At 37.8% G+C, this 10,433-nt stretch overlaps 1 protein-coding gene across 1 annotated transcript; it reads right to left on the bottom strand.

Moving 5' to 3' along the window:
- Nucleotides 1-863: 863 nt before the first annotated feature.
- On the bottom strand, nucleotides 864-2,972 carry LOC137744508 (putative F-box/LRR-repeat protein At1g56400). The gene is made up of 2 exons (XM_068484310.1): nucleotides 2,683-2,972; nucleotides 864-1,589 (listed from the first exon to the last, which is right to left on the bottom strand). Exons 1-2 carry the CDS (start codon nucleotides 2,686-2,688, stop codon nucleotides 864-866), a joined length of 732 nt encoding a protein of 243 aa, XP_068340411.1. The 5' UTR covers nucleotides 2,689-2,972.
- Between the last annotated feature and the right edge of the window lie 7,461 nt (nucleotides 2,973-10,433).

Genomic DNA, 10,433 nt, shown 5'->3' on the forward strand with positions numbered 1-10,433 from the left:
AAATTTTTTTGTAATTAAACTTTAAAATTATAATTTATTTTCCTTAACAGGTCGAAATGGGTTTCCTACGTATTACCCGCGTGTATACCAGATTAACAGGTTCTTAACGGGTCATCCGATAATGACCGATTAATTATCGTGTTAACCCGAAACTCATTATTTTCATGTCGTTTTCGTGTCGTGTAAGAAATTACCGGGTCTACCTAAAATGTTAATTTTAAGACAGTCTCATACATACGTTAGTCTAACTGTTAAATCAACCGTTAACTGATGACGTGGCTTTTACGTAGAAAATGACTGAGGACCACATGTCAATCTGGGTCCACGTAGACATTAAAAATAAAAAACTTAAATAAAATTAAAAAAAATTAAAAAATGGTATAAAAATTTTACAAAAACTTTAAAAATTAAAAATCTGGAATTGCAGTTCGCTGGACTTGCTGGGTCCTCGAGGGGCCTTCGATCTCGCCTTCGTCCCAGTCCTCAAAGCTGGTGGAGGAAGGTTCAGAAGATTTGTGGATGGAGAATTCGAATCGAGAATCTAGTTGTGATCCGGTTCATATATGGAGGATTAAGGGAGGGAGATGGGTCGGGTTGGGAGATGGTGGTGAGGGGCTGGTATCGCCGGCGTCGGGACGGGAGAGCAACGGGTTTTGCTCAGCGCCAAACTCTCCCTTCATCTCTTTGTTTTCCTTCATTACTTCGGTCCTGCCCTCCGCTGCTTCACCAGCCTCTCCCTTTCGCATCAATTGATAACAAATGGCGCGTCAGGTCCCTTTTCAGTGCCCATTCACCGATCCAACCTTCACTGGCCGTCACTGCTCTTCGCTCATCACCATTCCCTTTCTCGGTAAGTTGGGTTTTTAATGAGTCGTCTTCCCTGTTTGGTTACTGAGAAAATGCCTGACAAACAGAGAGAACAAAGAGATGAGTCGTCTTCCCTGGTGGGCTGAGTGGTGGGCTGAGTGGGCATCGGGACGGGAGAACAAAGAGATGGTGGCGCTCAGCAGCTCCTCGAAAATCTGAGGGGGCTCGAAGGACGACAGACGGCAGAGCAATGGGTCGGGAGAACAAAGAGTCGTAGAGCCTCTTTCAATACCTAAAAGTTCATGGGGAAATTGATAGCACGGTTTCCGTCGACGATAAACACCATCTTCTGAGAAGTCCAACTCAAGAACTTGAGCTTTCTTTTTCAGTGCAAATTGAATCCATTTATTAATGGAATTTGAAAACCTATCATCTAAATCAAAAGCAACTCTGAATTGTTCAACATTTGGCCAAGTATGCTGCTCCACCACACTATTCACCCAATCAACATACTTACAGATTTTCTGTTCTCGTTCTTCTCGATTGAGGTCAATCAAACTGCATAATGTTTTCCCAGCATCAAAGTTAAGAGTCCTTGTAGATGCCAACACATACTGCCATCGCTTAGAAAGGATACTGGTAGCTGCTGCTTCCTTTAGCGGCAAGAGGGTCAGTAAACTAACAAGAAGTTCATCTGTCAACTCACTGATTCGGTCTGCCAAGTTGTAGTCGTACTTATTTTCTTTTCTCTTTCTCGAGTTGTAATCACACTTTGAATCGAGCTAAACAAGAAAAAATGCTGCTATAATAATAGTAAGATCCGGAAAATAAATGTGCACTTTTTATAATTTTATACCTTGTCTTGGGAAAATTAAGAAGTTGGTTGACACCCTGTTTCCTTCATTAAACTGACGTTATTTTTACAGCTACTAACTGAACAAGTGCTTGGATAATATGCAGTTGTGGTGGTATTAAATGCTCAGGAACGGCAGCGTGAAGAGCAAAAGAGATGAAGATTTTGGAAAGCTTTTTCATTTTCTATGGATTCTGTAAGGAGTTCTTTTGTTAAGCAGGCATCCCCTACCCCTATCAATTTGGTAAATTGGTTCAAAAGTCCTTTCAAGCTTAACAGGTTTTTAAGGGGTGAATCTTTATAAGAATGGCTCACTATAACAGTAAATCGAGGAATACATACGGTATCACAGATGCAGGGAAGCTCTATGAAATAGGCTCTTCCTGTGCTAGAGAAAGCATTATGAAGTAGGCCCTAACTCTAAACACAGGGTTATAGAGCTTCTTGGGCATGGACAAGCATTCTTTGCAGGGCGAAAACTGTATACAGGTGGGACAATGTGGCAAGTTAAATCTGGTAATGTCATTTACGTATTGAATTCTCCTTCGATCATGGCTATCCCCAATAAAGTTTACATATATCCTATCCTTACTGGCCCAAACTGCTCTTTTCCTACAAAAGTTAGTGACTTGATTTAACAAGGATTGAATTTCTTGGTATCACATTACTATTCAGTGTGTAGCTTCTCCAATTGAGGAGGCTAATGCAAGTCAGAAAGTGCTTCCCTGATGAAACAACAATTTTCCCAACAGACTGACAAAATCTTATGGAATATTGGATTATATGGAATTGGAGAGTTCTAATTCACTGCCAAAAAATACCTTATTTTTGTTTTAAATTTTAAAATGTGCATTTTTTAAAACAAGAATTGTTAAAATTCCTCTCTTTTTTTTTTTTTTTTTTTTTTTTTTAATAAGAAGAATGTTTGTTGTCATTGTATATTACAAAAAATTCAAAAAAATACAAACAGAAACTATACAAGTAATTCATTTAATTTAATTTCAGGGCAAAGAATTTCTTACCAGCATTGCTTTTTGCTCTTCTGGGTTATGACCAAAACTCGTTAGCGAGTTTATCGGCAGTGAAAGATCAAGGCTTTATGGCTCAATGGGTTTAGATTTGGCTAAAGATCGGGGCTTTGGATCGAACTCGAGCAGCCAACAAAAGCTTCAGCCCTTCCCTTTCTCGTTGGTGTTTTGCTGAGTGATGACAGCCTCTGTCCAGTCCAAGGTTCGCAACTGTTTGCCTGTTCTGTTCTTTTGTTCTTTTATTGGGAAAATTGCATTTCAGCCCCGCAATGCGAGGGAGGCAGAATGTCCGCCTCCTGTTGCCTTGCCCTTCTTATCTTATTTTATACGTGCGGTCAACATTTTATATTTCTATTACTTTTTATCTTATTATTTTTATTAAAACTTTAATATAAAATATTGGCTTGTCTTAACCGTGATCGCACAAATAGAAGGAGATGAAAAGAGCACGGTAACAGCAAGGCAGACAATCTACCTTCCAATGCTAGTTCACCAACTTTTTAAGCTAAGGTAAATTTTATAAATTATATGGTAGATCGTATGATTTACAAATTGGATTTAAGAAGTTGATATACCTAGAATTACTCAATTTCCTAACTTTGAACTCATTGACATTATTTTGGCTAAAGTATATTTGACTTATAATTGTTAAAAAAAATTAGAAAATCGATTATATAAAAGTATGATTGTGTATAAAGGGAAATTTTATTTAAACTCATGTAATCTCTTTCTACCCCCAACTTAAAATTTTAAATGTTAATTGTCTTTTTTACCCCATTGCATAATTACCATCAAGTACAAGATGAAATTAATAATAAAACTAAAATTTATCAATAAACCCACACACTATAATTAAACTCCACCATGACTTTTTGTTTATCTTATGTTCATTTCGGCTAAAACCCTATAATTTTTATAGAGAAAAACAAGTTTTTTTTTTCAGTCCGAAGAAAGTGCTTCTATCGTCTATGCAACATTAGCTGTTGATAAGGAGTTGTAACTAGACAAGGTGAAAGAAAAATGTTAGTTTCCAACTGCAAGCTTCTAGTGCACCTTGAGGCTGCTGAGGTGAGATTTCTTCAAGCATTGTATAACACATAATTGAAAAGTTGGTGTTTGTGGAACTTTTCAAAGCAAAAACAAAACAAAGGGTACTCTCTCTTTCTTTCAACGTGAATAGTCCCTTGCATGTCGATCAGTGCAAACCTTGCTCCAGAGGTACCCAAGTCCATTCCAAGATAAAGACGCTCCACCCCCCAACTGAAACACCCACTTGAGCTTTATCATTATTGCTCCCAACAACTATTGGTACTATTGGACCTCTTGGCCGCCATCTTGGTCTTGCATGCTCATTCTTCATGACATTACACAACCCATTTCTTGAAAACTCCGTCTGCAGACTGAACATCCCTGAAGCATCAAACACTTAACAACTTGAATTTGATGCACAACTACTGTAACTACTTGGTGTTGGTGATGAGAGAGAGAGAGAGAGAGAGAGAGAGAGAGAGACCATGTGTATGCGTATGTGTATGTGTCGGGGATGGCGACCATGGAAACATGAAGGAGGTTGCATTTGCAGCCATGGGAAATGCTATAAATGGGTGTAAAGATCATTTTACATTTTGAACTGGGTTTGGGAGGATAGATTGGGTAATAACTCTGGGTTTAAAGAGATATTAATTCTTTAATAAAAATTAATATGGGTGTAGATAGTAAGTTGGGTGTAGAGAAAGGTTACATGGGTTCAAATAAAATTTCTCATATTTCATTTAAATCAACAACTCCAAATAGTAATGAATGAGTAATGGTAACAATAAATTATGGCTTGCCTCAGTAATTTGCGGTGTGTAGCAAGGTACAGAATGCCTCGTCAAATATAAACCCCACAAATTTGGTGTGAGAAAGATGAGCATCCATGGTTGCTGGTATTTTGGGATAGTTGTGGAATAAAGGAGGTTAAGGCTTCTAGTGAAGATGGCAACTGAAGGTGAAAATGGACTTGAGGCAATGATCAAGGGGAGGGAGGTTAAGCTTGAGGGTTACGGTTTTCCAGCACTTAGATATAGCTCGCTCTACTTGTTGTGCCTTACCTCTCAAGTGTATCGATGGTCTCAATTCATAGACGTAGGAACTCTTCAAAACCCTAGTTAGGGAATCCCTTGGTCTTCTCGTCTCTTCTTGTTTTGTCAAGTCTTCCCTTCTATTTTTCATTGTTGTAGCTACATCATACCTCTTTGGAGTAATACTTTGGAGAGTCAATAGCTTCGTGAAAGCTAGATAAACCACTATGCCCAAAGCCTTCTCTTTCCTGCATCAAATCTCACAACAAAGCTCTATATTTTATTATGTTTCTCTTTGTTTTCTCCCTTAATTTCATGCACGAGCTTTAAAGGGCAAGGTTATTCCAGCATAGATCTAAGCAATGCTGAGTTTTGAATCTGGTTAGGTTTTAAGGGTTTTCATCGGTTTGTAAAGAGGGTAGGAACTTCTAATCTCATAGCCTTCCCACGTGAGATTAAAGATTGTAGGTTTAGATTTTGGTACTCCCAAGCAGTTCAAAATCTCTACAGGCTTCAATTCCACATAGGTCGGATGACTTTTGTATTCGTTGATACCACAACCACTCAACAAGGCCCGTTATATGGCATTTGCCTACTTAATCATATCTAGTGAAGAATATTTTAGCATAATGTTTATGTATTAGTATAAACTTGCTTCGATATAACCCGGCATGATGGATATGTTGTTGGAGTTATGCCCTAAATGCCAATTTCGTAATGGGTGGTGCTATGCACACACCCATTTTTACCTCTCATACATCCCTCTTAATTTTTGGCTGTTGGATTGAATGAATTAAAGAAGATCAAGGGACTAAATTTAACAAGGGTGCGTAAGAGGTAAAAAATGGTGTGTGAATAGCATTATCCTTTTGTAATATTGGATATTATGTAACAACTCCATTTTAATTAATTAATAAGAGGGCAAGGTTAATTAAGTCATCAGTTTTGGCTTTATATCATAGAGATAATATATTGAATGACTCCATAGGATTTAAGGTATAGAAGAAATGTCCTAAATGAGATTAAGGTAAGGAGACTTGTCTTCCATTGTCACTTAGTCCTTAAACAAAGTTCCAAGTCGTTTAAATAGTCAACTAGACATTGACTATCTGAAAAGGAACCTTTAGGAACTGTGATTGTCTTTAATACTTTGTATACTTAAACTGGCAAAATAAAGGAAAATGTCAATTAAAAGTAGGATCAATTGGCGCCATAGTTGTTGTGACATATGTTCTAATACATATTGTGATTGTATAAATCCTAAGTAGAGATAGATTAGGAATAATTTGGGATCTAAAAGATCTTTCCTAATAGACTTTGTATTACTTGGAGGGCAAGTTTCTTTTCTTCTTATTACTATAAATAAAGGCACAAAGGCTGGAGAATAACACACAATTCCTCAAGCCTATTCTCCACTCTCTTTCTCTCCATGCCGCACCCCTCAATTAAATATGGGCCACAACATGTTATCAACAAGCTCTTAACGCTACGCTAAAGAGAATTTATTCGTCTTTAATTAGGGGAGTATTACGTTTCAATTATTCTTAGTTGATTAATTTTTTATTTTATTGGATTTATATACTTTTGTTGATTCATTTTTTTTTTTCTTGTGTGAACATGATACAAGCTTTGAAGATTGAAAGCCGAAATTTGAAGAAAGAACTCCTACATACCCGTTCATAATATTCACCACGCAATGCAAGTTCTTCCAAAATAACAATTTTTATTTGGATATTTTTTCAACCGTTATTGCATGAACTTTCACTATATTACATGACCCAACTTATGTTTTACGGATATTAGATTCTACCTAAATTTTTTATATATTATATTCATAATATTACAATTATGTGAATTGAATATGTGTGAATAAACGAAAAAAAAAAAAAATTGAAGCATGGACTAGGATTTTGTAAACCCTAAGAAAAAAAAAAGGAAAAAAAAGGGGGAAAATACGGCTGAGCCGCACTAGCCGAGCTCCCAAGGAGCCAAGCTGTTCCTGCCTCGATATCCAGAGCGCTCGCAGGTTCGAGCGACGCCGTTTATAGCATCCATTTCACCTATGTGCTCTCACCCCCCATCCCCGGCTGTCAAACCATGCGTTTGCAACGCTTGAATCCACCATGTTTTCCGGTGGGCAGTCACAAGAAAATCGTTTCGAAGATTTCCCGAACAATTCCCGACGATTCGTTAAGATTCCCCTGTGAATCTCATCGGGTTTTGGGCCCCCTCACCACCTCTTTTCTATTTTGCATCTCGGAGCCGGCATCACCGGTATACTGCAATTTGGCATACGGTGGCCGGATTTTCTTACAGTTTTTCGGCCATTTGCTACCGAAGCTCCTGAAGCCCAGCCCAGATTGGGCTTTTTCCTTCCTCGGCCCACCTCTCCTTCCCAAGCCTGAAGCTTGTTCATGGGCCCGTTTCCCTCGGCCCTTCCTTCACTGCCACATGATGCTTGCAGATGCTCTAATGGGCTGCCTGCAGCAGCCCAGTGGCTGCAAAGCCTTGACTTTTAACAGGAGCCAACAATTCCTTGTTGGGCTGCCACTGTCATTTTTCTCAGCCCAGCCAAATTATTTTCTAGGCCCGTTCTGTTTCTAGCCCATACCAAATTAGTAGGACGTCTACGGCGTAGCCTCATTTTAGGCTATATTTTCTAATCGTTGGCCCACAGCGCAGCCAGTTAAATTAATAATTTATTGGACCTGAAGCTCCAACACTTAAGGTCGTTTCCATATACTTTCATATAAAGGGTCCCGAAGCTACCCACTACTATTATATTTGCTTTCAGTTGAGTTATATATTTTGTCTTGTATAAATTGCGTTGGTTTGCAAGTATTGTGAACTAGAAGTTCATAATTCCAAACCTAAAGTTTCAGAAAAGTTACATAGAAACTTGAAGTTTCTTAACACGCAACAGCCATGTTGAGACTCGAAGTTCTCCATACCCAAATCCGTTTAAAACAAACCATTTCTTAGAACTAGAAAGTTCTAACTTTGAAGCTCATGGAGATTTTATTTCCTAAAGGACCAATCACATTCTTGTTTTCACCTTTCGTGAATTGTCGAACTGTAACAAGTTTGACTTCGCTGATTTGGAAGTTTCGAACATAAACTACTTTATGTGGATACAAGACGTGACACTTCAGTTGACTATGACTAGTTGCAAAATAACTATAGCCAATTACGGTGTTTAAGAGCTGAATAAGCCTTCGCCATGATCTTCATTTGAAGATTTATTCCTAAAGCAGATCAAATGGAAGTGCCTTACTAAATGAGGATTTCATGGCACTTTGACTCACTCCTACAGACCATTTCAATCATGCAAAGATGATCCCTTGGCTGAAGCAAGACATGATTGAAACTTTTACGTCCAAGATTAGGTACAATTATGAAGTTTATATTTGATCAAATTTCGACTGAAAGAAAATCTTTCTCGCCCTTCCATGTCTCTGAATTGCTCCTAAAGCAGCAATATAGAGACCAGAAGTTTACCAAATATTTGGATCTAATTACTTTACACCTGTGAGAGAAATGTACCAAAGTGATCGATTGGGAGGTACCAAACGTTATAAACTTAACTTCAGCTACAGTCTACTGAATTGTGATACCTAATCTCGGCTGGGGCCCACCAAAATATTTGCCCTGCTTCAGCAGAGACGTACCAAAAAGACCCCTCCAACTTCGACTGGAACCTTTCAAAACCAAGTCAGGGTCTGTCTCTCTCATATCCCAATTTCGAGTTTGTTTTACAACATATGGTAAAATCAGGGCTTGCCATCATAGTCAGATGCGTGTTCCCTAGTACTTAAGATCTAAAAACTTTATGAATAAAGGATAGTATTCCTAAACCTCAACCCTGAAGAATCTACTTTCAATTTGATAGAATAGATCATTGGTATGCATATGTCTATGCCTCTACCAATGTTATTGAGGAGTATCATTCCCGTTAATTCCTGAGACTAATTTTGCTCCACCTAACACATTGTGAGAACCCAAATTTCACATGAAAGGCCACATTAGCCGAATCCCCTGGTACATTTTGGTTTACTTTATGAACAATTTCTTTTGTTCTCGGATTTAAGATTGGTGTTTGGGTGACATTATTAATCTTCCTAACCTCTCAGTAGGGATTGTTGTTACAATAACGGAATATAAAACATAGATAAGGGTTTAAAAAGTATAAATTGATCTAATTGGGGTAAAATTGCTCAATTTTTCAAAATTGGCGACGAAGTTGTTTTAATATTTACTAATGTTCATTCTACCAACAAAAATATCAATGCCTTAGAAGTTAAAGTAATAAGGTGAAGTCAATTTAATCCATAAAAGAAAATGACTTGAAATTTTATTTAAGAGCATGAAATATTCAACATATATTTAGTTAGGGAGCAATATAGTTCATCTTCTAATAGGAAGAAGAAGCAGGTGCGACAGTTGTTAGAACACAATGATTCCAAAGTTGTTTACCCCTTGCCAAAGCCTTAGATCTTCTTATTCCAATGCTCCCCCCAAGAGTCCAGTTCAAAAAAATATCATGACATTTTTTTCCCACCACCACAATAGCTCGACAACTTTTGTCACTAATCGGTTGTCCGTGAAAAATGTAGTTGTATGCATCGTGTGCATACTTTATGGAGAAATGTTTTTTGCACTCAGCTAAAGCCTTCTCATCTATTGCCTCTAACATCGGAAATGTGTTACACACCAAAAACAAAACTACCACAATTGGAAAGATGTTTATTCCGGCCATGCTTCGAAGAATGAGTAACTTTTAATTTTCTCAGAGAATGATGTATTTGATGGAGTTGAAGTTTAAGGCATGTGGTTCAATACTTATAAGGAATAAGGTGAAAGTGCAAGTCATTCTAAAAATAAAAAAACGTATTTGCCTTTAAAACTAAATAAGCAACATACTGAATTGCTATGGGATAGTAAATATGAGAGTTTCAAATTTTGGCATTTACGTAGTATGTTAAAAATAACGGAATGGGAGATAAATTATTTAAATTGGAACTATTACAAACTACTTGTTATGTGCCATAATATTACTTTACTATCGAGTAATTTTTGCAACGAAAAAGCAAAAGCATTTTTAGTTTTATATGATAATGAGAAAGTAATATGATTATGAAATTTATGGATAAATTACACTGTACCCCCTCAGGTTTGGGGTCTATTACAATCGCATACAACATCTTAAAAACATTTCACTTTCATACCTCACCTACTATTTTATTTCCCTCCATTACAATTTCCATCCATTGATCTGTTAAGAGCTGACGTGGTAGCATTTGTGTTGACGTGGCCGCTAAATGTGTGCCACATGGCAAAAAATAAGTTTTTATTCATTAAAAATATTATAATAATTTACCTTATTTATTAAAAAAAAAAAAAAAAAAAAAAAACCCAACCCAGAACCCAACTTCCCCTCCTCCACCATCTTCACCTCCCCCGCAACCCCCCACCCCACCTCCACCTCCCCCGTAACCCCCCACCTTCTCCCTTTCCTCCCTCTTCACCTCCTCGACCTTCGTCCCCTCCTTTCACCACCAAAACCTCAACTTCTACCTCTCTGTCACTTTCCTCGACCGCAGACAAGAATTAAGGGCTTGGAGTCTTCGTCCATGGTGGTTTGTGCCCATCGCTGACCTTTGACGACGACATCGGCTTGTTCCA

The sequence above is a fragment of the Pyrus communis genome, chromosome 9 (assembly GCF_963583255.1).
Source record: "Pyrus communis chromosome 9, drPyrComm1.1, whole genome shotgun sequence".
NCBI lineage: Eukaryota > Viridiplantae > Streptophyta > Magnoliopsida > Rosales > Rosaceae > Pyrus > Pyrus communis.